Source organism: Panthera uncia, assembly GCF_023721935.1.
Source record: "Panthera uncia isolate 11264 chromosome E2 unlocalized genomic scaffold, Puncia_PCG_1.0 HiC_scaffold_19, whole genome shotgun sequence".
NCBI classification, from domain to species: Eukaryota; Metazoa; Chordata; class Mammalia; order Carnivora; family Felidae; genus Panthera; species Panthera uncia.
Genome location: NW_026057588.1, coordinates 7,839,913 through 7,867,382, shown reverse-complemented (window position 1 = coordinate 7,867,382; position 27,470 = coordinate 7,839,913). Strand labels below are relative to the sequence as shown.

At 54.5% G+C, this 27,470-nt stretch overlaps 1 protein-coding gene across 7 annotated transcripts; it reads left to right on the top strand.

The window, feature by feature from the left end:
• Window positions 1-27,470, top strand: KASH5 (KASH domain containing 5). 7 transcript variants are annotated; one of them, XM_049621693.1, is made up of 20 exons: window positions 1-545; window positions 2,986-3,123; window positions 6,550-6,654; window positions 7,160-7,346; window positions 7,835-7,899; window positions 9,108-9,174; window positions 9,408-9,569; window positions 10,010-10,127; window positions 10,460-10,510; window positions 15,504-15,632; window positions 15,840-15,896; window positions 16,203-16,262; window positions 16,929-16,993; window positions 17,157-17,244; window positions 17,485-17,613; window positions 20,478-20,536; window positions 22,293-22,332; window positions 24,075-24,139; window positions 24,225-24,341; window positions 24,461-27,470. In XM_049621693.1, exons 2-20 carry the CDS (start codon window positions 3,081-3,083, stop codon window positions 24,600-24,602), a joined length of 1,749 nt encoding a protein of 582 aa, XP_049477650.1. In that variant the 5' UTR covers window positions 1-545; window positions 2,986-3,080; the 3' UTR covers window positions 24,603-27,470. The 7 variants fall into 7 exon arrangements, with proteins under 7 accessions (XP_049477650.1, XP_049477649.1, XP_049477648.1 ...); XM_049621692.1 differs by having other exon boundaries at window positions 24,222-24,341; XM_049621691.1 differs by having other exon boundaries at window positions 2-545; window positions 22,293-22,338.

Below are 27,470 nucleotides of genomic sequence, written 5' to 3'. Positions count from 1 at the left end.
GAGAAAGTCTTTCAGGGATCTGTTAATACATCGTGACCAGAGCCACAAAGGGCGCGGCAGTGGTGAGGCAAGACGGGGTAGGAACATCATTGTGACGGCGATGGGCAGCCTTGCACGGAAGAGAGGGCAAAAAGGGCGTGACTTAGCAGCTGATGAAAAGTGGGGGATGGACAAGGGGTCCCTCAATCCAACTGGCCCATGGCACCCAAGCTTGAGGCCGGAGAGAGGACCCCAACGTAGGGGACGCAGGCGCCCCTCGCTTCCGCTGCCTGCCGCCCTCCCTCCAGCTTTGGCCCTCCCGGCCAATACGCGTGCACCCGCCCGGCCAGGCTGGGCGCGCGCCCGGACAGTCTTGCGCATGCGCGGCGTCCCGGGTGCAGGTAACCCACAAGACTAGAGCGAGCCTTCCCCCGGTGTGCGCCTGCGTCGTGGGGAGGCGCCCAGGTGGGGCGGGGCTTAGGCGCCGCGCGCGCCCTCGGTCTCGCCCCAACGTTTTTCTGGCGGGAACGGCGCACGTGTACCTTCTTCCCGAGCAACTGCCGTTGGTAGGTCGTGGGCCCCGGCTGTGTCCTGAGAGCGGGACGTGGGCTCAGGGACGCCCGGGATGTGGTGGGGTTCCCCAGAGAAGCCCTGCCAGAGCCCCCCAAATCCCAGGGCACGGTCCCCAATATCAAGGCCTTCCAAACCTTGTTAAAAGTTTTCGTGAAATCCTGATGGAAACCCCTCAGAAATACTGAGAAGGACTCCTAGGAAATGTGATAGATGAGCCCTGAAATCTTGTCAGAATCTTCTAGAGATTCTGCCAGACTTCTCCCTCGGACCCTGCCAGACTACCCCGCAAAAATCCTGTTACGCTCCCTTCCCAAATCAGAGAACCCCCGCCCCTCCCCGCGTCCCGCCGAAATCCTGTCAGAGATTCCCGGAAATCTTGTCAAACCCACCAAAAATCCTGTCAGGTTCCCCTCCCAAATCCAGACACCCCCAGAACTCCAGAGACGCCCCGGAAATCTGGTCAGAGACCCTCTTGGAACCCAGAGACCCCTTTAAAATCCGAACCCCTTTAATTCCTGCCTGTGTCCTCCCCCTGCTCCAGCCTCCCTGTGGAAGACCCTCCGTGATTGACGAGAGCCTCCCTCAGCCCCTCACTGGGAGTTTATCCCCCAGTCCCTGTCAGAAGCACCCGGTGCCAGACCCTTCCCCCCCCCCCCAGATCCCACAGACATCACCCCCCTTCTGCACCCCCCAGCATTGTCCAAACCCTGGAAGGCTCTCTCTTCAAAGGCTGCTTTTTCTAGAACATTCTAAAAGCTGCCAAGAAGCGTGCACTCCATGGCTGTGGACCCGGCTGGCGCCAGGGAGAGCAGGGTGTGGGGAGTACTTGGTGAGGAAAGGCATGACGAGCAGGTGGGGTGAGGACAGACAGACCCCAGGTGACCCTATGTGGGCCATTTGCCCCAGTGTGCCCAGTGTAGCCCCGATGGGCATAGTTGTCCAGCGTAATTATTAATAGCACCCTTCTCACTCTTTTACTTTTTTTTTAAGTTTTTAAAGTTTTTTTAAGTTTGTAAGTTTTTTAAGTTTTTTTTTTTTGAAGTTGAGACAGACAGTGTGAGTTAGGGAGGGACAGAGAGAGAATCCCAAGCAGGCCCCTCACTGTCGGCACAGAGCCCGATGTGGAGCTTGAACTCACGAAACTGTGAGATCGTGACCTGAGCCAAAACCAAGAGTCAGACGCTTAACCGGCTGAGCCACCCGAGTGCCCCAACACTCTTCTCACTCTTGACAGTGTCCTGGGATTGGGACGATAAGTCGTACAGGTGGTCAACCTGGTTATAATGGAGGTAGGGCAGGGCATTGTCAGGGCACAGAGGAGGGAGGCCCTCACTGGTCCCTAGGGGACCCCAGGGACTCAGGGAAGGCTTCCCAGGGAGGCTGTGAGCCAGGGCAGGGGCCACATGTGAGGATGGTGCGTGTCGTACCACCTGGGCCTGGGAAGACCACGCAAAGGTGCAGAACTCCCACGGCTGTGATGAGCGGGAGGGGCCTAGAGGTCAGCCAGTGGAGAGAAAAGTGACAAAAAGGGGCCAGGAATTGCAGGGACGATGACTCTGTCCCACACCAGCCAGAGGGGCTAGGACTTAGCCCTGAGGGCACTAGGGATCCATGGCAGGGATTGACGCAGGGATGGGGTCCAACTCGCACGGGAGGCCAGTAGTTCCAAATACAGATTGATACGGCAGAATGTCGGTAGCCCAGGGTGGTGTGGGAACCCAGAGACGGCAGCTGGTTCAGAAACATTTTCCCAGAGGAGGAGATAGATAAGCCAAGGCAGGAAGGGCTGGAAAGGAAGGTGTCCCAGTCAGATACCCCAAGGTGGGGACAGCCAGTCCAGTTTGGGGGAGAGCACGCAGTTCAGATTTGCTGGAACAGCAAGTGTGATTTGGGGTAGGGAGGCGGGCAGGGCCAGGCTGTGCAAGGCCTTCAATGCCAGGTCCAGGGTCTAGGCTCTGTCCCTGGGGTACTGGGGAGCCACGGGAGAACACTGGGCAGGTCAGCTCTGGGGCGCTGCTGGGGATGGACGGGGAGGGAAAGACTAGAGACTGGGAGGCCGGGAAGAGGGTGGGCCCAGGGCCCAGGGGGAGAGGATGGAACCCAGAGCTGTAGGGAAGGAGAGGAGGGGTCAAGTTAGAATCATAGGGCAAGAGGGACAAGGCTAGGGACTTGACAGGCTGTGGGGAGGAGGTGGGGGAGGGAAGCAAGGAGGCAGTGACCCCCACCCACCAGCCCCCTCTTTGATCTCTGCTGCCCACTCCTTGGCCCCCCATTTTCCCAGCCCACACCTCCAATTCATAAAACAGGTCTGAGCGGGAGCTGCTCGGGTTGAGGCAGGGGTGGGCAAACAGGTTCTGAGAACCCAGAGCGGCCTGGGGCACAGGTGGGGCAGGGTGGCTGGTCTGAGGAGGCCATTCCCCTTTGTCCTTCCAGGAGCTCTTGGAGCAGACCATCCTTTACCAGTCCCTCCCAGTGATGGGGGCAGGCTATTAGTTTCTCCAGCAGCTGTGGAGCGACCAGGGTGGCCCATGGATGTCCCAGAGGGCCGGGCGGGTGGCCCCGCTGCAAAAAGTAGGTGGCTGGGCCCCTGTTCACCCCAAGGGAGGATGAGGAGGGGGCAGTGGGTGAGTGGGTGCCAGCTTGGGGACTTGAGAGAGGTGGCTTAGGGTGACTGAGCCTCCACTTTGGTGCCGGGTGGGAGGGAGGGAGCTATCTTTGATGAAGTGCCGATGTGCACCCACCTGTCTGGATACCGTATCTCCTTTGCTCTGGGGAAACTACAGCAGAAACCTTAGCAAGCTCTGTTCCTTCCTCCCTAATGACCTGCTGGGTCACCCCTCACTAGTCATTCAGCTCTCTGCTTTCTGAAAAGCCTTTCACATTCCCTCCCGTCTCCTGCTTCTCTTCATAGCACTGCTTAGTCTCTGTCTCTCCCACTGGGACATGAGTTGGGTCTTTTTTTGTTTTGGGGTTTTTTTTTTTTTGGTTTGTTTTTTAATGTTTATTTAATTTTGAGAGAGAGAGTGGGAGCAGGAGAGGGGCAGAGGGGGAGGAGGACAGAGGCTCTGAAGTGGGCTGTGCACTGCATTGACAGCAGTGAGCCCAAGCCTGATGCGGGGCTTGAACTTACAGACTGTGAGATCATGACCTGAGCCAAAGTCAGAAGCTCAACCGACTGACCCACCCGGGCGTCCCGACATGGGGGTCTGTCTGTTTTATTCACTCTGGCATTCCTGGTCCCTAGAGCTGTGCTGACCAACATGTGAGCCATAAATGTAATTTTAAATTTTGTTACTAGCCACATTTAAAGGTAAAAAGAAACAGGCAAAATGGAATGGGAATAATAGATTTTACTTAACCTGATGTGTCCAAAATGGTATCCTTTCAGCATGTAATTAATATAAAAATGTATTAGGGATATTCTTTTTTTCTCACACCAGGACTTCAAGATCTGGTGTGTGGTTTACACTAATAGAGCATCTCAATTCACACTCGCCACAGTTCAAGCACTCAAGAAACTTATGTGGCAAGTGGCTGCCCTATTGGTTAGCGCCGTCCTAGAACAATGTCTGACGTGTAGGAGCTCAATTATTGTTCTTGATTTGTTTGGATGGATGCAAACCAAGGGGGTGTGAAAGCCGGCTTGGGGAGGAAGACGCTGGGTTGCCCTCTCTGAAATTCATCTGCTAAGTGGGAGAGCCCGATGTGATGGGGGAGGAGGCTCCCACCCTTGGGGAGAGGCAGGGCCGCTTTCTTAGAGGCTCCCAGCATCCAGCAGCAGAGCCTGCGTCTTTTCTCAAAGCCGCAGGCCTGGACTCTGGCCTCAGGAGTCTTTCCAGAGGGGAAGGTAGGAGGCAGACACCTGGGTGCGGGAGGCAGCTCCAGGGCTGGCGGACCGAGTGACCGACATCAAAACTTCTCCGGCACCAGCAGAGGGCGTGCGGGCCCAGAGGATCCCTTGGGCCGGGGCTGAGCCGCCTTTGGGAGGCTCCTGAAGGAAAGGGAAGGCCACACCCGGGAGAGATGGAGACAGAGGAAGGCTGGGGGGAAAAAGCCAGAGAGACAGCAGGGCAAGGAGAGAGAAGGCTTGGGGAATGGAGAATCACTGAGATATGGGAAAAGAAGCCCAGAGCTGGAGACACGGGGAAGAAAATGGGGGCAAGGAACACAGAGACAGAGAGGCAGGGCCCCAGGAAGAGAGAGATGGGGAGGAAGATGGAAAGAAAGAGCCAGAGAGAAAACTAGAGAAGGGCAGAGACAGAGACACAGAGAGAGGTAGAGACACGGAGGATGGAAATGAAGGGAAAGGAACAGAACAGCACAGGCAGAGTGACATCTTCCTGAGGGGCCCCAGATAGACACGTGGGGGTCCTCTGAGCCAGACGTCCTGGGTTGACTCTGGCTGAGCAGCCCTGGGGAGTGACCTCGCTGGACCTCAGGGTCCTCCTTCATAACCTGGGGAGCACAGTGAGAGGCGAACACTGCAAATTCAGGTAAAGCCCCAGCATGGGCCCTGGTGTCTCCTCTAATTGTGGGTTCCTTCTCCCCTTCCCTAATAGCATGGGTTCAAACCTGCAGGGGCTGAATGTTAGCTGTCTACAATGAACCCTGGAGATTAAAAGGAATTAGAGCACCCATGGGTGCCTGGCTGGCTCAGGGTCGTGAGTTCAAGGCCCACATTGGGCATGGAGACTACTTAAAAAAAAAAAAAAAAAAAGAGCCAGGGCAAGTTCCTAACTACTCTGTGCCTCACTCACCTCATCTGTAAAGTGGGGCTAAAAATAGCAGTGGCCGTGGTCCATACAAAACCCTCAGAAGAGGAAGGGCACCTACTCATTTGCTAAATGAATGTTCAATTCTGTTATCGAGCCTCCACCATGTGCCAGGCCTTCCTTCTGCCCAGAGCCTTTCCAGATTTTCTCATTTCTTCTCTAGGAGGGAGGGAACACCAGCCCCATTTTCCAGAGGAAGAAACTGAGGCTCAGAGAGTCTGCGTTCCTTGCTCGGGTTGCCCCTTGGGTCAGCCAAACCCAGCAGCCTGTGCCAGGCCTGCTGCTATACCCAGTTGTTTAAGGGTGGGGACCCTTGCAGGTCACTTCCAGTCCCAGAGAAGTGGACCCCAGTAATCCCTGGGGTAGAGGATCTTCCCCTGTATCGTGGAGAATTTATTGAGTGCCTGTATATGCAGGCACTGTTGATACAGCCGTGGACAAACAGACGTGGGGGCGTTTACATTGTGTGTCTGTGCTGGGAGGTCTCTTCCCACACACAAACCTAACCCTCCCAGCCCTGGTAAGGAGGAATCACTACCTGCCCATTTTACTGGTGGAGAAACTGAGGCTTCGAAAGGAGAATGGACTTGCCCATAGTCACGTAGCTGGGCTATGAGCTCCTAACCACTCCCCCACCACTCACCCTACCTAGATCACCCATCCCCTCTCATCTCGGGCCCCTGGCTGTGGGCTGCAATGACGCCAGCCCCGCCTGGGGATTCAGGTAGGAAAGACAACCGGCCCCCCAGGCAGGCTGGGAAACCGGAGATGTGGCCGGCAGAATCGATCCAGGCTGCCCTCACCTTATTGGATTGTTCCTGGCTCCTGGGCCCCCCTTCACCCTCAGCTCCTCCCAGAATCCTCTCTTCTTTGCCCTCCTCTGCCCCGGCCCCCTCTGAGCAGAGCCTGGGAGGCCAGGGAAGAGAGGAGGAAAGGGTGATTTCAGAGCCTTGTTTGTTATCTGGGCTCCTGAGCTGCTCAGACACAAAGGATTAGAAGCAGGGGGGACTTCCTGGCCTGAAAGAGGGGCCCATATCCTCAGGATGGGGACCAAGGAGGCCCTTACTGTTGCTGTCCCCAGCCCGAGCTTCCTGCTGTTCCCCACCAGCCCTAACTCCAGGTAGCTCAGGATGAATTCACTCCCCTCTGCAGGAGCACAGGACCTGGGGTCACTCCTCGTCTTGTTCCCCTTCTCATGGGCGGGCTGGCCCTCTTGTCTCCTCAGTGTATCTCTGGGACCAGCTGGAGGAGGGGAGCCTGGGGACGCTGCTGAGCTTAGAGGAGCAAATACTCAACTCGACGTTCGAAGCTTGTGACCCCCAGAGGACAGGTGGGGGACAGGATGAGAGCCTGGCAGCCCTGGACCTGGGAGACACAAGGAATAATAAGGGACAGAGATGGGGAGGCTGGAAACTGGGAAGCTGTAAAGAGAGGGATGGGCTAGGGCCCTTTCTTGGGGGTCCTACAGAAAAATGGGTGATTGTAGGAAGCTTCTGGAAGGATTGGATAAAGGGACCGAGGCCTTTCAGGGTGAGGACATTAATGGAAGAGGGTAGGGCCTAGGGAGAGGGAGGGAGGGCAGCCACTGAGGGCCTGATGGGGCATAGCAGGTCCTCTTGGGTCCACCCTGTGAGTGGTGATGACTGGGCTCCATTTCCAGGTGAAGAGTTCAACTTAGAGGAGGGGAAAGGACTTGCCCAAAGTGTCTCAGTTAAGCCACAATGCAGAGGTGCTGCCAGCCCAGCCATTGGCATCCTGCTTTCAAGCCATTGCCTGTCCCTACTCCCCTCCCCCCCACTTGCCCTAGACTCCCTCACGGCATGCTTTGTCCCCAGGTATCGTGACTGTGACCCACGTACTAGCCTACCTGGAGGCTGTGACAGGACGGGGCTCCCAGGATGCACGCCTCCAAACACTGGCCTGCAACCTGGACCCCAATGGGGAGGGCCCTCAGGCCACTGTGGACTTGGACACCTTCCTGGTCGTCATGCGGGACTGGATTGCTGCCTGTCAGTTGGATGGGTGGGTCTCTGCACCTCTCCCCTCCCCCCCCCCCGGAAGTCCTTCCTGAGATCTAACCTCATTCATACCTGCTTACTGCAGCCAGCACCCTTTGGGCACAGGGACCTACTGTGGTTTGGAGGAGGCTGAGGAGGAGCGAAAAGTAAAGAGATGGGGTTGGGGGGAATGGGGTGGAAAGTCTGAAGACAAAGTTCCTGGGATGGGGAAGCAGAAATAAAAGGGGCTGGAAGGAAAAGTTGGGGTGTTAGGGGGCTGACTGAGGCCCCTCCCCATCCCTTCTCCAAACGCAGGCCTTGCCTCTCCTGCTTTTCCATCTGGCCCAGGGCTCTTGCCATCTGGCCTTACCTTCCTCCCCACGGTGGTGCTGTCCATGCTCTCTGGCTCTCACCTGACCCGGCCCCTCCTCCTGCCACCAGCAATCCCCCTTCGTGGCTGGTCAGGATTGGGGGTGGCTGCAGGGGGCTCTAAGCCTCATCCCTTTGATACAGGGGATTAGAGCTGGAAGAGGAGACAGCCTTCAAGGGGGCCCTGACCTCCCAGCAACCGCCATCTGGTGAGACTACTATATATAGAATGAAGCAGGAAGGCCCGGGGTCAGACAGTGGGGGGACTTCCCACCTGGAGACAGATAGGGTGGGACCCTTGGAACCTTAGCTCCATCCTGGAGCTGTGAGTTTGGCTTTCTAGGCACCTCCATGACTGCCTTCCCTCCTTTCTTGACCTTTTGGGATTTTTTTCTTCAGGGGTTGGTTCCGAGTCCTCCTCCTAACCCCAGCCTATCACAGAGGCCTGTAAGGCCCTGCCCACCTCTCCTTGTCAGCTCTCTCCAGCTCCCGCCTGCTCTCTAGTCCCTGCTCCCTTGGGCCTCCTGGCTCAGCCTCTAATGCACTCAGTGCCTGCCCACCACGGTCCTCCCCTCAGGTTATTCCCCCTAAACTTCCCACACCTGGGGAACCCTCTGTGGGGAAGCCCTGGGAGGCCCAGGCTAAGGTCCCTGGCAGTCCAGGCTCACTCACAGCCCTCCTTTCCTGTAAAAACATGATTAACCGATTAAGTTACCTGCCGTGCTATTTGGTTAGTTGATTCGCTCACCATTTTGTCCCTGGGACCTCACACACAGGAGGCGTGCCGTAAAAAGTGTTCCCATTATACCTTATAAAACCAAACAAAAGCAAAAAAAAAAAAAAAAAATACAGCTTCCTGGACATTCCCTTAAACTTTCTCCAGTTGGGCTTGGGGGCCAGGGGAGGGTCAGGTCAGCTCCTGTTGAGGAAACACCCCTCTGGGTGGGGGAAGGCTGGAGGCCAGGAGGCTGGGGATGAGGTTGTGGTGAGGAGAGGGCGAGGAAGAGGAGAGGGCGAAGCCTGAGCCAGGACTGGCTGACACAGAGAGGAGAGGAGGACAGAGAATGGGGGAGGAGGGCAGGAGGGCCTGGGCTCCAGTGGACTGTGGGGATGAGCCAGGACAGCCCAGTGGCCGGGAGGGAGGGATACTGGGAGGAAGAACAGGTTTGGGGGCAGCTAAGGTGCTGCCTCATCTTGGATGTGACGGAATCGGGGCTATGAGTGAGGGCCAGCTTTTGCTCAAGGTGCCAGTGAGCAAAAGGCCTTTCACTTGGTGGATGTAATTGTAGCCCCAGGAGTAGATGACATGACCCACAACAAATGTGAGGGCGAGGCTAGCGGAGGCCAAGCCCGAGTTCTGGGGTGGCCCAACACCTAAGGTCACCGGGGAGCCCACCACCCTGTCTGTCTTCCCCAGGATGCCCAGAAGCTGAGGAGCCAGCCAACCTGGAGAGCTTTGGAGGCGAAGACCCCAGACCTGAGCTGTACCTATTCTCTCCCCCGCTGCCCTCCAGCCTCCATGTCATAGGGCTTGGGGTCCTTCGGGAGTGGGTGAGGGATGGGGGGAGGGGTGCTGTGCTGATGGCTCCAGGAGAGCGGGGCAGTCTCTCTCCTGTCTCTCTCTCTCCAGAAGAACCTCAGGTCCCCACCACCCCCACCCCAACCTGGGAAAGGAGGTCGGAGCTGTGGCCAGTGACCTGCCCCTCCCTGACCCCAGGCCCGCCACAGCTGACCTGCTGAGCAGCCTGGAGGACCTGGAGCTCAGCAACCGCAGGCTGGCCGGGGAGAACGCCAAGCTCCAGCGCAGCGTGGAGACAGCGGAGGAGGGATCTGCGCGCCTCGGGGAGGAGATTGCAGCCCTGCGCAAGCAGCTTCGCAGGTGGGCCGGTGCACCTGTGTCCCTCCTGACCAGGCTTTCCTCCCCCACCCTCACCCCCGTCACTCTCCTCTCCACATGCTCTCTCTGCACCTCCTGCCCTGTCTTCAACCCTGCACTGTCCCTTTCTCTTTTGCTCTTTTTCTTTTGTGTCTCCCTAGTTCTTGTCTCTTGGTCTCTTGGGTTCAGACTTCCCTCTTCATTTTTCTCTGAGTCTCCGTATCAGCAGCCTATCCCTTTCTCTATGCTCCTGTCCATCATGATTCCCCTATTTTAGTCCTCCTGCTTTCTCTGGGTCTCTGTCCCACCCCCTTAGTCTTTTAGGTAGAAACTGGGTCTCTGTGCCCCACCCCCAGGTCTCTGTCACTTCCAGCTCTGAGTGGATCTATCTCTATGGTCTCTGTTTCCCTCCTGCGTGGCCCATCTGCCCCGCCCCCACTCAGTACCCAGCAGGCTCTGCAGTGTGCCAAGGCTGTGGATGAGGAGCTGGAGGATCTGAAGACTCTGGCCAAGAGCCTGGAGGAGCAGAATCGCAGCCTCCTGGCCCAGGCCCGACAGACGGTGGGTTCTGGGCAAGGGGCACGAAGGTGCCTTCTCCCTTTCTTAAAGAGTCTGAGCAGCGGTGTCTGACTGTGAAATGGGAAGGTGCAGAGGTTATCCTGGCTTCCTCCCTTCCTCCAGGTCCTGCTTGCTCCTGACTTAGGGCTCAGATCGATTTGCCATCCCTTTTATGACAAAAGGGACAGCAGGAGCCATCAGGGCTCCCAGACCCCTTCTCCCAGCCTTGCTCCTTAATGACCCAGACCCGAGATGTGTTCCCAGGTGGGGGAGAAGGGCAATATGGGGGCAAGGAGGTCCTAAGAAAACCTTTGTCCTCTTTCGCGGCTGCTCAGGAAAAGGAACAGCAGCATCTGGTGGCCGAGATGGAGACTCTGCAGGAGGAGGTGAGCTGAGGCCCAGTGCCCACCCCATCCCTTCCCCGGTCCTCAGGATCTTCCCCTCCCCGCCCCGTCTGCCCCAAACATCCTCAGTAGCCTGCACCCACTCTGTAGAGGGAGACCCCAGAATCCCAATAACATATGAATGTTTCTGAAGGTCACATCACTGCATGTGAGGACTGCTGTGGTTAGTAAGAGTGAGGGGCGTGGGGCAGACTGCCTGGGTCCATGCTGGAGCTGCCTCCATAAGCATGGGTCAGTCTATTGCTTCTCTGTACCTCAGTGTCCTCACCTGTAACAATGGGCAAAATAATAGAATCTCCCTCACTGGGTTGTGTGAGATTTAAACAAAAGGATGCTTATAGAGTATTAGGTATGAGGCAGGACCATTGGAAGTGTTCACTGAAAGTTAACCAGTATTGTTCATATATTAGCATTTTTATGGTGGGAAGAATACAGGCCTTGAAATCAGTGAGTTCAGATCCCATCACTGCCACTTACAAGATGGGCCACCTTTAGGCATGTGACTTCTCCTTCCCGAGCCTTTGTTAAATCCAGATCCATCTAGTCATCTTAGATGGAAATTAAACTCATCAATTGATAATGAAAATCGTCACTACCCCCCACAAGGTGGCATCTAAGTTGCTGGAGACCCACACAGCATCTCAGTGCTCCAGGAGGTGGCGGTCCTCGCTCAACATCTGCTCTCTCTGCTGGTCACAAGATTGATGTTCCTCATCCCATCTGGTCCTCGTCCTTAGTCACCACCACACGCTGGCATCCACTGGGAGGCGGGCATTGCCTCTGGTGTCTGGATGTACAGTCCTCACTGCACCTGCTGGTGGTGGCCCTCTGGACCCCCCAGCACACGGGGGCCTCTGGGGCTCTCCCTCAGCCACTTCCATACCCTTCAGGGGCCAAAGAGGAGGCTTGGCTACTTCCCTGAGACTCTTTGTGGCCATAGGGGGCCTCGTGGGTCTCTCTCAGCCTCTGCTTCTCACACAGCTATCTCTACTCTGTTAACATTCACAGGCCTTGTTGGGGCTGAGACTGAGCTGAGAAATGTTCTCTGATTCCCAGACCTCCCAGGGGTTGTGTTGTTCAATAGCATCCTTCCTCTTCACCCCCCACCTTAGCTAACCCGGGGCTGGGGGCTGGCTCAGGGCATGTTTCCCCTCTACTGCTCTCTTTTTTGACCCTCCTGCACCCCTCCCCTGACCTAAAGATCTTTGCTGAGTCCAGGCAATGATACTGATTCTGCCCGATCCCCCCAAATCTCTTTGTCCTACATCTGTATTGTAGCTTTTGTATTCAAATCCAAAACTTTTCCACTATTGTTCTCTGGCTCTTCCATGAGAGTTCCATCATTTGGAACAATGGGAATTGCCACAAGATGGCTGCCACAATGTGAGGCATGGGGTGTAGCCAGGAAGTAACTGTTTCTTCCAGAACATCACTTTTTAAGAACAGGGAGAAATTCTCCCTAAAGCCCCATGGCAGAACCTCCCTCTTCTATGTTACTGGACAAAGTGATATCATATGATTATAGCCAAACCACTCCCTGGCATGGGTAATCCAACCGCTGATGGGCCAGAATACTTACAGCTCCAAGGAAGAGAACACAGAAGAAATGGTGGCTTCAATCCAAAGGGCACTCATTTCTGTAACAAGAGGCTTTGGAGGTCTCTGGATTGGTTTGGTGATTCAGGTTTGTTCATCTGCTTGTGGCCTCGTGATCACAGATGGCTGCAGCAGCTCTGCCCTCACGGTCTCATCCAAATCAGGACAAAGAGGGACAGGGGAGCCCAGCTAATGCTTCTCGCATAGCTCTCTTTTCATCAGAAGGAAAAGGCTTCCCAGGAGCACCCCCACTGTACCCACCACCCCAGCATACCTCTCTTCCATCTCGCTGGCAAGAACTGGACCGCGTGACACCCCCAGCTGTGAGGGAGGCTCAGCCTCTGGAGTGGGAGATGAACAAGTCAGAGGGGGTGAGAATGGCTGCTGGGTTAGCTAACAAGCCACTTCTGAATCCTCCGAGATTTCCATCTCATTCACCCCAGACCAGGACCCACCTGCCCACGTGGAGAGTGGACCCCCAATGAAAGCAGAAGAAAGAATAAGCAGGGTGAATTGCAGCCAGAAGTCTGGGCCTCCTCCCAGCCCAGAAGGCCCACTGCCAGGTCAAGTGCCTTGAGCGGTGCCTGGGGCATCCTAGGCGCTCGATAAACCAGAGCTATTCTTGGTTGCTTCCCCTCCACCTACCCCTCCCCGCGGCAGCCTACAGAGCATCTATAGATCGACTTCTCAAGTTACAGTAGAACAATGCTAGAGTAGGGGACACTCAGACACTCGGTTTTCCTACAGAGAATCTACAGAGCAGGGCTCAGGTTACTGCAGAAGAAGGCGGGAGAGGCTGAGTAACCAGGTTCCCTGCCGAGTGGCCCAGGATCCAGCCTGCAAATCCCCTACCCGGTGGACAGATGTTGACACAGCATTCCTGGTCCGTCCTTCCTCTGCCCTTCACCTGGCAGCCCAGGCCGCTGAGACTGAGCGTGAGGGCCCACTGATGGAGGATTTGAAGCCGAGCCAGCTGGAGAGAGGGAGGAGTTGGCCTGGGTATCCCCAGGGGCACTGAGAGGAGGGGTGTGGCGAGGGAAGTCCACCTGCCTCTTTGCGCTGAAATGCTTTTTGCCCGTGGCTGCTTCCCATCGAAGTCAGTGCAAGTTGCTATAGTACTGGTGCCTGGAAACTCCAGACTGGATTTGGGGCCATTTTATTCTCAGATCTCACAGCATGGCTGGCCTGTGCTGCCCTCTCCCAGCCCCCTTTTTCTCTCAGATCATTCTCCTCACCCTGGAGGACTCAGGGTGCCCCAACACTGCTTCTTCAGGAACCCCCTCATCCGGGCTCCCGCAAGGCCCAGGGGCTAAGCTTCATCAGAGTCTGCCTCCCATGTTGTCATCATCTACTTCTGCACCGGTCTCCACCTCTAGCAATGAGCTCCCCTGAGGGGAGAGACGAAACTGGTTCCCCGTTCTCACCGAGGGCTATGTCTGGCTCAGAGAATCTGGGGGTTATAATTGCAGCATTTAGAGTCAGATTTGGGTTTGAATCCACTCACTCACCATTTAAAGTTTCTTAGTCCCTCCACTCCTCAATTTCCTCTGCAAAATTGGGACAGGGGAGGTGATCCCAATAAAACATTAACACTTGGGACAACCAGACGTTACATTCTTCCTGAATGGTGCAAGAGGACACGTTTAGCAGCACCCGTGAAATCTTCCTGCCAAAAAATGGAACAGGAGCTTGGCCAGGGCCCTGGATCTACTCACCAGTTTAGAGGAAATAAAGAGGTTGGAGGAACGGGGTGAACATCCCGCACAGGGAATGAGAACTCAGTAAGTCAAATCCAAATGCCCCTGTTCTACAGGACAAATAACCTGATTTCTTCCACAAAAGAAGGGCCCCCAAAAATGCCATGGTTGGGGAGGTGGGTGACCACTGTCAGATGAAAAGGAGACATTTCAACTAAAAGCCACGGTGGACCTCATTTAGATCCTCATACAAACTAAATAAATGTGAAAAGACATTTGTGAGATAACTAAAATGAAAAAACGAAACAAAAACATAGGGAGTGCCTGGCTGGCTTACTTGGAGGAGCGTGCAACTCTTGATCTCAGGGTTGTGAGTTCGAGCCCCATGTTGAGTAGAGAGATTACTTAAATAAATAAACTTTTTTTTTTTAAAGCACCAATTCAGTATGAGACAACAGTAGGGAATGATCCATTTTAAGATGATGGTGGTATTGTGAGTTTACTAAAGTGAAAATTCCTCAAGTAGGAAATAAAAATGCCAGAGTAGTTATAGGCGAAATAATGCGATATCTGGCAATTGCTTTTGAATCATCTGGTAAACAAAACAAAAGCCTTGGAGGATAGGGAAGAAACTGGGGAAATGTATATAATTATCAAAGTTGGGTGATGGGCCGTGCACATTCATTGTACTGTTATTTTCACATATGTGTGTGAAAAGCACTTACAAAGTTTTGAAGATATCTTTAAAATTATGCATTTTACATTTCCTGAACATGTTGGTATATGCCAGGCAATTACCATATACCATATATGTTTTGTGCTTATTATATGTAGTGACATGTGTTTGCATGAATTATCACCTGTATAACCCGGGGCAAGTTGCACAACTGTTCTGTGCTAGACTTGCCTTCATCTTTACAATGAGGTAGTAAAGGGGTATCTGGATGGCTCAGTTAGTTCAGCGACAGACTCTTAATTTCAGCTCAGGTCATGATCTCACAGTTCATGAGTTTGAGCCCTGCGTCAGGCTCCATGCTAACAGTGTGGAGCCTGCTTAGGATTCTCTCTCTCCCTCTGTCTGCCCCTCTCCCACTATTTCTCTCTCTCTCTCAAAAGAAATAAACTTAAAAAAAAAAAAAAAAAACAATGGGGGATAAGAAATGAGTTAACACTTGCAAAGCACTCAGTACAGGTTAGCAGTCACCATTAGCTCATTTAATCCACACAGCAACCCTATGAAGTAGGTCTATCTCATCTCCATTTTTTTAATAAGTTGTTTTAACGTTTATTTACTTTTGAGAGAGAGCGAGAACGCGAGTGAGGGAGGGGTAGAGAAAGAGGGAGACGCAGAAACTGAGGCAGGCTCCAGGCTCTGAGCTGTCAGCACAGAGCCCAACGCGGGGCTCAAACTCATGAATTTGAGATCATGACCTGAGCCGAAGTCGGAGATTGAAATGACTCAGCCACCCAGGCAGCTCTCATCTCTGTTTTTACAGACGAGCACCCAGTGATGCACAGAGAAATCAAAACTGAGATCTTACAGGATGGTTGGAGGGATTAAATGGGCCAAAACATAGAAAGTGCTTAGCATGAGGCCTATTGCATATCAGCTGTTCAGGAAATGTCAGCTGTGAGTACTAACATGTGCCGGAGGGGACATTACCGGTTGTTCGTTCTTCCAGAACGGGAAACTACTGGCTGAGCGGGACGGAGTGAAGAGGAGAAGTGAGGAGCTGGCCACAGAAAAGGACGCTTTGAAGGTGGAACCTCTTCCTCCTGCCATTTTTACCAGTTTCAGCCACTCTGGCCTAGTGAGAACCGGGGACTTCCATCAAGCCATCAGGCTCCCAGGGCTCCGGGCAGCTTGGCTGAAATCCCTCTCGGGATAGCTGATGTCCAGAGACATCGTGGGAGGTTGAGGAGAGGGGCTCGAGAGAGCTGGGTGGGCCGGGGAGGGCAGCGCCTGCTGAGGCAAGTCCCGGAAGGCCGGACAGATGGACGGGCTCCTTCCTTGGCAGCGGCAGCTCTTTGAGTGTGAACGCCTCATTTGCCAACGAGATGCTGTCCTCTCTGAGGTGAGGGGCCCTAGGGTGGTAAGGGGACATTCACCTTCCATATGTGCCTGGCCATCTCCCGCCCCTAGTCTAGAAAGGGAGGTCCCGCCAGGATCTCCTCCATGGATATGCAGCCTGGAGAGGTCAGAGGGTTCCCTGCTCCCAACACCAGGCTCACAAGCATGACCCTGCAGGATCTAGAAACCTGGTGCTTTCCCTCAGGCCCTAGCTCTTCCCCCCAAGCTCACCCTTCCAGTCTCCCCTACCCCTTGCCTCAGAGTCTCTCTGGGGCTGGGCCCAGTCTCAGTTACCTTTGGGCCTTCCCAGCGTACTCAACATGCAGAGAGTCTGGCCAAGACCTTAGAGGAGTACAGAACGATGACCCAGGTAGGCGGCTGCCCTCCCACCCTCGGCCCCCTGCCCAGCCCCGCTCTTTTGCCGTCTCTGGGATCTGCTGCCTCTCTCTGTTCCTGCCCATCTTTTGTGGAGTCTCTATACCTGGTTTCTTCCATCTCTACTACTGTGTGTCTCTCCCTCTCTGTTTCCGTCTCTCTCTCTGCCTTTTCTCTTGTTCTCTGCTCCTTCCTTTCTCTCTCACTCTGTGTATCTCCATCTTGGGTCCACTTTCATTCTTTGTGGGGGTCTTCTCACCGCATCTCCCCTGCTCATCTTGCTCTGTGTCTTCCTTTCTTTGATCTAGTCTGTCCGTCTCCAGGGGTCACTACTCTCTGTTGGTCCCTGGTTGTTATGAGTCTCTTACACCCTGCGTGTCTTTTGCCCCCCTGTGAATCTGTGTCCATCCATGTCTTTTGTTCTGTGCGTCTCCATCTCTGCCTTCCTTTTCTTAATTTTCCTGGCCAGTAGGTTACCTTCTAGGTTCCTGCTGCTCTCTGTCTCTTGTTGGCTTCCTAAGTTTCTTCTCCTTGTCTCTTGGGAATATGTGTCTGGAGAGCTCAAAAAAGTTGGGGAAGTAGAAGTGACGGTAAGGGGAGCCCAAGGCTGGGAGGTAGAGAAGGACAGAGAGGCCAGGGTCCCCCACTGCCCCCTTTGCAGGAACTGAGGCTGGAAATCTCACACCTGGAGGAGCAGCTGAGTCAGATCCATGAGGGGCCGGATGAGTGAGTGGAACGTCAGGGGTGGAGGAGGCAGGAGGAGAGCCCAAAGGCAGGGACCCCCGGCCTCCAGCCACAAGGTGGGCAGGGCCACGACCCCAGAGTAGGTGGACCGAGAGGTAGTAGGCAGGCACAGAGAGAGCCTTCTCCCTCCTGACGGTGTCACCAGGCTACCGGAAGGGGCCCAGGTGAGAAGAGCGGGCTGGACCCAGGTGCTGCCCCCGTCACTGGGCGTGGAGATCCAGGCCATTCGGCAGGTGGGCCCAGCTCCATGGAAACGCCCCAACCCCCAGCCGGCCACGGCTCTGACCCAGCCCTGATTCTCACCCCACCCCATCTGCCCCCCAGGACCATCTCCGTCCTCAACCCCATCCCTACCCCGACCCAGCCTCACGCCAGCCCCCTGCCCTCCCCCACCCCATGCCTCAGCCCATCTCCATCCCCATCATCTGCCTTCACCCTGGCATCCCTGGTCTCAGAAATGCCTTCCCTCCCAGAAACAAGAAGTGGCAGACTCCGCTCTCTCCAGCCCTCTCTGTGGAGTGTGGCAGTGGGAGGAGGTCATCATCGAGACTGAGACAGACGAGGAAGCTGAGTTTCCACCTGAAGCCCCAGCTGGGGCAGAGGTGAGCATGGGAGGGGCTCAGAGGCCACCGGCGTCCGGGACCTGGGAAAGGGGCCTGGGGCTCCACGTGCCACCAGCTTGTTGCCCATCCCACAGGCAAGTGTTGAAGGGCCTGCTGGACACAGAGCCCAAGCCAGACAGGACACCATCCCTGCCCCCTAGAGACCAGCTCGGGAGTGCAATAGACCGTAAACAAAGCAAACACAAATTGCCTGCTGGTAGTTTTTGTCAGGTGGAAAACACTGTCAGGAATCATTATTTACCAGGGTCTGCAGGGGGAAGGTAAGACGTGAAGCGTTCTTCCAGACACCGGAAAGATACGTTAAGCTTTTACTTTTGGGTTTTTTGGGGGGTGGTTTTTGCATGTGTGTTTTTTTGTTGGTTTTATTTTTCTAAAACTTTTACTTTTTGGATGCAAGCACCTTTAGGAAAAGCTTAGCAAGCCCACTGTGAAATCTTGAACTCAACCAATAGCTGTTGTTTTGGGACTTCTGTAATTGCCTGAACAGTATTTCAACACCCTTTGAAACAACTGGCACAGCTCATCTTCAGTGTCCACAACAGAAAAGTGAGATTTTAATCCATTCGTGCCAGAAGTCTTTGTTTTTTGTTTTTTGTTTTTCTCCAGAGAAAATAATGCTCACAGCTCTGTAACTGCATCATCTTGAGAATTATACTGCTTCAGAATTACCTGTTTACCATTGGGTTTTTTAATGTTTATTCTTATTTATTTTTGAAAGAGAGAAAGAGAACAGCAGGGGTGGGGCAGAGAGAGAGAGAGGGAGACAGAATCTGAAGCAGGCTCCAAGTCATCAGCACAGAGCCTGACACAGGGCTCCATCTCACAAACTGTGAGATCATGGCCTGAGCTGGAATCGGACGCTTAACCGACTGAGCCACCCAGGTGTGCCTACCATTCTTTGGTTTTTTTTTTAATTTTTTAGGTTTATTTATATTTTTAAGAGAGAGAGAGAAAGAGAACGAGTGGGGAGGGGCAGAGAGAGAGGGAGAGAGAGAATCCCAAGCAGAGTCTGCACCAGCAGCACAGAGCCTGGTGCAGGGCTCGAACTTATGAACCGAACCATGAGATTGTGACCTGAGCTGAAATCAAGAGTCAAGAGTAAGTCGGGACACTTAACCAACTGAGCTACCCAGGCGCCCCTGTTTACCATTCTTAAAGGAGAAACTTGTCTCTCTGCTCACGTTTTCCCTGGATTGAGAGATGCTTCTGTGTTTCCCTTCGACACCAGTGCTGTTTGATTTTTCATTTACCTCCCCCAGCATCTCTGTGAGGTAGACATCCTCATCCCTCATCCTGTCACGTATGGGAAACTGAGGCTCAGATAGGTCACACATCCCCAGTCACACAGCCTATGGGCAGCAGAGTCACAGCCCTCAGAGGAGGTGTAAGTTAGAGTGGATTCTGCTGTGAGCTCTCTGATGCCCCATCCAGGGGCACGGAGACCCAGGCTTCTGGCCGCCACCTGCTCTGGGTCCTGGAGCTACCACGTGGAGCCGCTTGGGGCCAGAGGGAGAGATTGTGCAGAGCGGCCATCCTAATGCAGGACGATGGGTGTGCAGAGGTGGGCGGCAGGCCCTGAGGGAGCCCAGCGAAGGGGGCACCTGTGTCAGGTGGGAGACTGGAGAGGTGTCACAGGGAAACTGACACTTGAGCTTATTTGGGGAAAACAAGAGGGAGAAGTGGTGTGAGGAAAGAGATGCCTTCCTGGCAGCACAAAAGCATGTAACATGCTCGGAAAGCAGAGGGAGTTGAGGTGTCTAGTGAGCCGGGAGGCCATATCACGACAGGGATTCCCTGAAAATCAGGCTGGGAGACTCTACTTTTCTCCATCGAGCCACAGGAGCCACAGGAGGCACAGGAGGGCTGAGAGCGGGGAGGGACGAGGTCAGCTCTGAATGTAGAAAGACTCCTTGCGGGCCACATGGATTCTGATTAGAGGCCAGGAGGCCAGGGAGGAGGCTGGGGCAAGAGTCCAGAGGATGAAGTCTGAGCCAGGCCAGGGCCCTGGGATGGAGAAAGAGGAATGATGGGCAGAGAAAAGTAGGGCGGGGGGACACAGCTGCAGGCAAGTGGGCTGGGCACGCAGAGTGCTGGGAAGGGAGAAGCCAGAAAGATGCCAAACTTATACTGCGACCTAGTGAGATGCAGATCCTGAGGGGCATTTGGGGGGCTACCTGAGGTCAATGGGTACACAAGGCTGGAGCTCAGGAATGTATTTAGAAAACAATATCAAGTCGGTGGTCCGGGCCACACACGGAGATGTCTCCGGAGAAAACAGGACCTGGATCCTGAAGGAGAACAGCTGTGGAGCTGCCCAAGACCAGGAACCTGGGAGGGAAAGGGGATCTGAAGGGAAACACTGAGCCTCCTTTGGGTCCACGTGAGTGTGAGAAGTTTGTGGGAGTACGAGAGGTTTGGGGGACCTGGACTCCTGGGTCCTGAATAGAAAGGGGTCCAGAACAACTCTCCCGTTTCTGGCTTCTGCTCTGAGAGGGATGCAGAGCCAGCCTCAGTGACAGAGCCCAAGAGGAGGGCAGGTCCTAGATGCAGGAGGTGAATTCTTTTTTTTTTTTTTTTTTAATGTTTGTTTATTTTTGAGAGAGACAGAGACAGAATGCGAGTGGGTTAGGGGCAGAGAGAGAGGGAGACACAGAATCCAAAGCAGGCTCCAGGCTCCAAGCTGTCAGCACAGAGCCCAACGCGGGGCTCAAACTCACAAGCTGCAAGATCATGACTTGAGCCAAAGTCAGACGCTCAACCAACTGAGCCACCCAGGCGCCCCAAGGTGGTGAATTCTTGCAGGTGTCGCAGCCTGGGAGACCTAACCTGTTCTTTTCCCACAGAGAAACTTCCAGGGAGAGCCAGCGCACCCTCAAGGAGGAAGGAAGGAGCAATCGATGTGGTAAGAAGCTTCTTCCTTCCAGAGCCATCCCCCTGCGTTGAGGTAACACCAAATTCTTGGATGAATTTGAATAGCATACAAGGACTGGAAGAGCCCTGGGGGAGCTGCTCATCATTCATTCATTCACTCACTCATTCCTTCACACTGAGGCCATCCTGGGCCTGTGACCCAGGATGAGTCACACCCAGCCCTGCCTTCAGCATCTCTTAGCCTAGAGGGACACAGACTCTGACCTGGCTGGCTCTGTGAGAACATCTGACACTTCACTCCACCTTCGGGGGAGGCTTCCCTGGGAGGTAATGCTTGAATGGAGTCCTGTGGGAGCAATTTTCATCTAGGAGACTCTCAGACAAGAAGACAGTTGTCAGGCAGATGGGACAGCTCAGTCACTAGGTCACTGAACACACTTCTCCCAAGGCCTCCAGGGAACCCTGGGATGAATGAAACCCATTGGGTCAAGGGCGAACACCCATGTAGTTACAAGACAATCGGGGACTCTAGAATCAGAGAGCCTGGGTTCAAATCCCAGCTTGGTGACTTAGTGATGGGGTGGTGGCCATGGAACCCCAGCCTTGTGATTGTTCCGAAGCTTAGATGCAGGCCTCCAAGGAGAGATAAAGCACTAGATGTCTGGGCCCACTCTCCTCCGGGGCCCTGGCCTTGGGGCCTTCCACACCCCCTCCTCTTTTTCAGGCTCTCCGCTGAGGCAGCTAATGAGGCTTCCTGCCACCAGCCTCTAATTGGGCTCCTCTGAGAAAGCTGAGATTGGGCGGGAGGGGGGCTCCAGAGCTGTGACCTTCCCTAGCGTCACCAGGGAGGGGAGGGAGGGGAGAAGGGGCTGAGCAGCGACAGGGGCGGGGGCTGGCCATCTGAGTTTCCCAGGAGCAGGACAGTGTGACTCACAGATTGGGAAGCAAGGGAGGTAGTGAATCCTGTGGTCCCTAACAATGGGTAGGGGTGAAGGCTCGGATCCGAGAGGAGCTGGGGGAGGAGCCACCTGGGTCCCAAGTAGAAGTCCCAGGGGATGAGACACCTCTGTGTCTGACTGGGGGCTTACCAGCCTAGCTGACTTTGGGGTGCTAATTGAAGAAACAGCTGTGTCCTGAGGTTGTCAAAGTGGTAGTAGCTGGAGGATGGATCCCTGAACCCAGATGAAGGTGGTAGCTGGTGGTGTGGACGTCTGGGTCTCTGAGGGGCCTTTGGGCCAGACAGCTTGAGGTCTGAGTCTCCAAAGAGGCACTTCAGAGAGCTGTAGCCCTCGGGGGAGCAGAGGGTGGATGCTCGCCCACCCCAGAGAATGACTTGTGGGGTGGGGGGAATTGCTCACACAGTTGGCTTCTGGAATTTCAGTCCTAAAAGTAGATCCAGTAAGACTGAGACTCACTTAAAGTGGCACGGCCCACCAGGCACAAAGTGGGGGGTGGGGTCTGGACTGCCCCGGAGTCTGGGAGAGCCCTGAGTCTCTGGTGTTGGGAGAGTAGAAGAGAAGCCGTGGCTCCCAGCTAAGGCATCAGCTGGAAACATAGCAGCTGAGAAAGCCAGTTGTATGAAGAGCGTGTTGAAAATTCCCCTGCAAAATACATACGCTGACCTACACACAGCAGTTTGCTCTTGGGGCTCCAGGACACCCCCACGCTCATCCATGATGCCCGGTCTGCATTAAGACCCCTGCTTTAAAGGTTCATCCAGCTCCATAGTGGGCAAAGGGAAGCTAGGCAGATGGAAGATGCTTGCAGTGACTTTTTTGTCTTCTCAGGTTACCCAGAAGACAGGAAGAGGAGGAAGCAGAGACCCAGGTCAGGGTAGGCAGTCCCCAGCACCCCTCCCCAGCCCCTACCTACTCCAGGCCCTGAAGGAGGTTGCTGTACGGGCAGCTCCTCCCAGCCTTCACCCCACACCCCCACTTCTCCTGAGCAGACAGAAAAATCATTTGGCCAAGAGATAACAAGGCCCTTGCTATAGCTAATGAGAGCGGACAGTGCTGTGGGGGGAGGCCTGCAGGCCAGTGGGCGGCCAGAATGTTCCCAGGGGACCCCCCAAGCACATACACAGGGCTGCAGCCGCTAAGCCACAGGCCTCACAGACGTGGCTACACCCCCGGAATGCGAAAATGCACACGCACATGCGCCCACACACAGGAAGGGGCCGGGCCCTCCCCAGCCAGCCCCAGAACTCCCTGGGGCACAGCGCCTGTCACAGCCCCCTTGCCTATCACCACACACACCCGCTAGTTTCTTCCTCAAAGTGGCAGGGCACAGGGTGAGGTGCGGGTGACAGTCCCCATTCTCTGGCAAGGAAAGGGAAGGAAGGAAGCCTGGAGAGCAGGGGTGCGGAGCCTGGGTCCTCAGGTTAGGAATGTGAGAGCCCAAATGTACACCTGGTATCTGAGCTCTTTCAGGCTCCAGACCATCCAACGTGGTCTCTCTGAACAGCCTGACCCCAAAGCCACCTCCTACTCCCTTCCATGGAGACTGGTACCCTCCTCAGTTATCCTCACAGCTGACTTGACAATGATCTTTACCTAGCTGTCAGGGTGGGGTGAGGGTTAAGGACCATGTGTAAAGGGCCTGGCACAGAACAGGTGTACATTAGGTGGCAGTGGTCAAGGTGGTGGCTGAGACTGGTGTCCCTGTTATTCCTTATTATTGTTACTATTGCCATCAGCATCATCCATGGAACAAAAGTGTGGGTGTGACAGCCTGAGAGCAACAGAGGGGATGAGATGGCCCCTGGACAAATATTTGGGGCTTTTTTTTTTTTAAGTTTATTTTTGAGAGAGAGAGAGAGACAGAGACAGAGAGAGAGAGAGGAAATGCAAGCAAGTGGAGGGAGGGGCACAAAGAGGGAGACACAGAATCAGAAGCAGGCTCCAGGCAGGCTCCAGGCTCTGAGCTGTCAGCACAGAGCCCAACAAGGGGCTCAAACTCACAAACCACGAGATCATGACCTGAGCTGAAGTTGGACACTTAACCAGTTGAGCCACCCAGACTCCCCTTTGGGGCTTTAATCTTAAGGCACCTGCAGGTTCTGATACAGGCAGGGAGACAGACCCAAAGAGCGTGCCCACGCTGGACTAGGCCCAGCACAATGTTGGACTCCTGGAGAAGATGAGGTCTCTGCCCTCTGGGAACTTGGATCCTTCCAGAATCAGATGCAAATGGAGCTAGCAATATTGAACAGCACACGCAATTACCCAGTGCTCACTCAGTGCCAGAAACTGTTCCAAGCACCCTCCGCTATTTTGCTTTTTACCTGTGTTCCCTCAGGCAGACTCTCCTTCAGCCCTGTGAGGTGGGTACATGTCAACGACCCTGTGCCCAGATGGGGAAAGTGGGGCATGGAGACGTGGGGTGACATTCCAGAGGACACGCAGTGGAAGCTGGCAGAGCTGGGAAGCCCACCTGGTGGTGTATCTCACGGCACTGAGCCACTGTGTTCCAACCCCTTCCGCGCAGTCACTTCTGTCCACTGGGCTAAACCAAGGGCCTCTCCTAATCCAGGAGCCAGTGTCTCAAGTCCGTTTCCTTTGTCCTTTCAGGCCAATCTCCCCATCCCTCTGGGAGACCCTCACCCTGGAGACATTCCAGGAAGCCTTCCTGAGAGGTAACAGGACCCACGGGGACTGGAAGGGACCTGGAGGTAGGGGAAAGTCCGGCATGATTGCCCCATCCTTTTTTCTGCCTAGTAGCCCTGCCAAGCCAGATCTGCAGCGAGCCCTGGTGCCTGTGGTGAAAGAGCTGGTCCCAGTCAGCAGGCCGGACTGGGGCCAGCTCTGCCTGGCCCCCCTGCACCCCCAGCCGCTCAGGTGTGCCCCAAGGCAGTCCCGGAAGGGAGGGAGATGGTCACACACGGGGACATTGCCCACCGCTGAGACTCTGGCAGCTCCCTGGCCCCTCCCTAAACTCTGTACTGCCCCCCCACCAGGGTCACCCGGCACCCGCTGATCCCCACTCCAGTCCTGGGGCTGCTGCTGCTGCTGCTTCTCTCTGTCTTGCTGCTGGGCCAGTCCCCACCTCCGACCTGGCCCCACCTTCAGCTCTGCTACCTTCAGCCGCCCCCAGTGTGAGACACCCTGAGTAAGGTCTAGTCAATGACCGCCCCGGGACTCTTTCTACTGTTATTACCATTGTTGTGCCATCGTTACCTGGGAGCACCCCAGTTCGGGGACCCCAGATACAGTACTCCAGGATCCGCACCCCCATACTGGGTTTTTAGGTGATGTCTTTTGTTTTGGTTTGGTTTTTTGATATTGGTGACTACATTTCTTAATAGCAAACATATCCAATAATGGACTAAATACTAGGTGGGTATTTTTCTCATGAAACAAGTCTGGAGAAGGACAGCTGTGGGCCCACAGCTCAGAGTCTCCACAACTTGGGGGCCAGGAGGGCTGTGATTCTCTATGATTCTCTTGGCCCTTCCCTTTTGCTCAGGAGATGGCAGGCATAGCTTCACACGTCGCACCTGCAGGAAGGGTGCACCTTTTTTAAAGAAGAAGCGGTAGCCTTCTCAGGGCCAGCAGCAGACCTGTGTTTATGTCTCACTGGCCAAAATCTCTTGTTGTGACCACTCTTAGCTGCAAGAGAGGCTCGGAGACCGAGCACCCTCCTGGCAGACAGAGGGAGAAAGAGATGTGGGCCGGGCTCACCCCACAGATGTCCTGTGCGGTGCAAACAGCCCATGGGAAATGGACCAGTGTGCCATTTGTTCACTCATCACTTCCTGCTCATTTGTTTGCCACAATTAGACCTTCGAAGATAAAGCTGTAGAAAAACAGGCCCTCCAATGCCAGGCTGGGGAGTGCTGGTTTGCTCCTAAGGATGATGGGAGCTCTGGGAGATTTTATTGCTTGTTTTTGGTTACTTATGTTTTAACTGAGACGTAACTTATGTACACATAAATGGATGTGCTCTCTTTGGCAGCACATATACTAAAGTTGGAACCATACAGATAAATGGACAAAATCTTAAAGTCTCAGGTGCATGAATTTTTGCATATGTAAACACCCATGAAAGCAAAATCTGGGTCAACATATAGAACAGTTTCAGCACTGCAGAGGCTTCATGAGGAGAGTTCTGAGCAAGGGAGGGTCAGAGTCACCCCTATTTAAAGGCAGATAGTGATAGAGGTAACGGTAGGTTCCATGTGAGCCCACAAAATGCACTTACGCCCTCCCAGGAGGATAGAGAATCTGTCCCAGTTAGGTGGCATCTGTGTGTAAGTCTTGAAAGATGAGTAAGGTTTGTTGCAGTGAGCAGGGACCGACCGAAGGTGTCACAGGCAGAGGGAACAGTGTGTGTGCAGACCAGGTGGTGGGAAAGCGCCTCAGTGTGTAGAGAGCTATAGAAAGCACTATGTTGCTGGGATTTTAAAAAAAGGGGGGGAATTTGGAGCCAGGAAAGAAGCTACAGAGGTGGTGAGGAGAGAGAGAGAGAGGCAAGAGTCCATGAAGGGTTTTGAACACCAGCCCAAGTGCCCAAGAAAGGGCTGTGAGCAGGGAAAGGGCAGAATCAATGATGGGTGGGGGACAGAGCTTCGATCCTGCACAGGGGATGAATAGAAGTGAGGCTGGAGGCAGGAGGTGGGGAGAAGGCTAGAGCCGTGGTCCAGGCGGCAGAGGACGAAGCCTGAGCTGCACTGGGGATGTGGATGGAAAGAAGGGGAAGGGCAGAGAGGCAGAGTGGCAAGGATGGAGACAGAGACTGATGGCTGTGAAGGAGGATGAAGAAGGAAGGGGCAAGGACAGCACGAGGGTCTGACCCAGTGACTGGTAGACAGTGAAGCATCTCCAAAACAGGAAACCAGGAGGAAGAGTGGGTTTGGGGGAACACCCAGCCCCTGTGGGATGGGGTGAGTGTCAGGGTTCCAAGATGTGGCTGGAGCCCTCAGCCTTGAACCCGCAGTCTGGAGATGGGGGTGTAGGTGTTATTCCCTGTGGATGGTGATTGACATTTGGGGGAATTGCTGAAATTTCCTGGGGAAAAGAGAGGGGAGAGGGGAAGACTTCTAGGCACCATTTCATGAAAAGCCTCAAATGCTAGTCAAGACATCTAGAGAGGAAGTAAGGTATGGAAGGAGTGCAGGCCAAGACCCAACCACCAGGCCCTCCAGCCAAAAGCCTGTAAAGCTCCTCCCAGAGTTGTGAGTTTCAAAGAGCCAATGCGGGTGCAATATTTACAGGAGTGCCCGGCATATGGTAACTGCCCATAACTTTAATCCCATTTCTCCATGAGAGTTATGGAAAGGTCTAGACTTTACAGATTTGGGTTCCAGTTACCCTTCTGTCCTTTACTGTCGCTGATAACTTGGGGGAATTACTCTTGACTTTTAGAGTCTTATTTGTGAAATTTGGTCAACCCGGGTTGGTGTTGAGGAGTATAGTTATTCATTCATTATTCAATCTTTCTGAATCAGAGAAGCAGCCCCACCCCTGCAGTCTAAGGGCCAATTAGGGCGCGGTCCGCCTCCCAGAAATAAATTGTGGGAGAGCTTGCCAGTTACCAAGCGCCAGCCGCGCCCCCTTCCCCGCGAGCCCACGCTCCCAGCCCCGCCCTCTTGTGTAGGCCAATCAACGCGCGGTCCGCACGAGCCGCGCCCCCGGGACGCGCCTCAGAGCCGTCAGTGCAGCTGAACGAGTAGGTTGCCATGGTTACCATTGAGGGTTGGGATGAAGGGTTGGCCGAGCCTCCGGTGAGAGAGATGGGAACAGAGATAGAGACAGATTGTGATTGGCTGCTGCTTCGCTTCACCTGAGCCCGCACCCTGTGCCTGTGAAGCCTGACGCCTGGTACCCTCTGCTCTCTCCTCCCGCCCCAACGCGGCGCCCTGATGATCTCCCGGGAAGGGCGCAGTCAGAAAACCCTGAACAAACTTCGGGAAGCTGCTGCTAGAGAGGCAGAAACCCGTCTCCAACAAAAGCGCTTTGCTTCGCGGG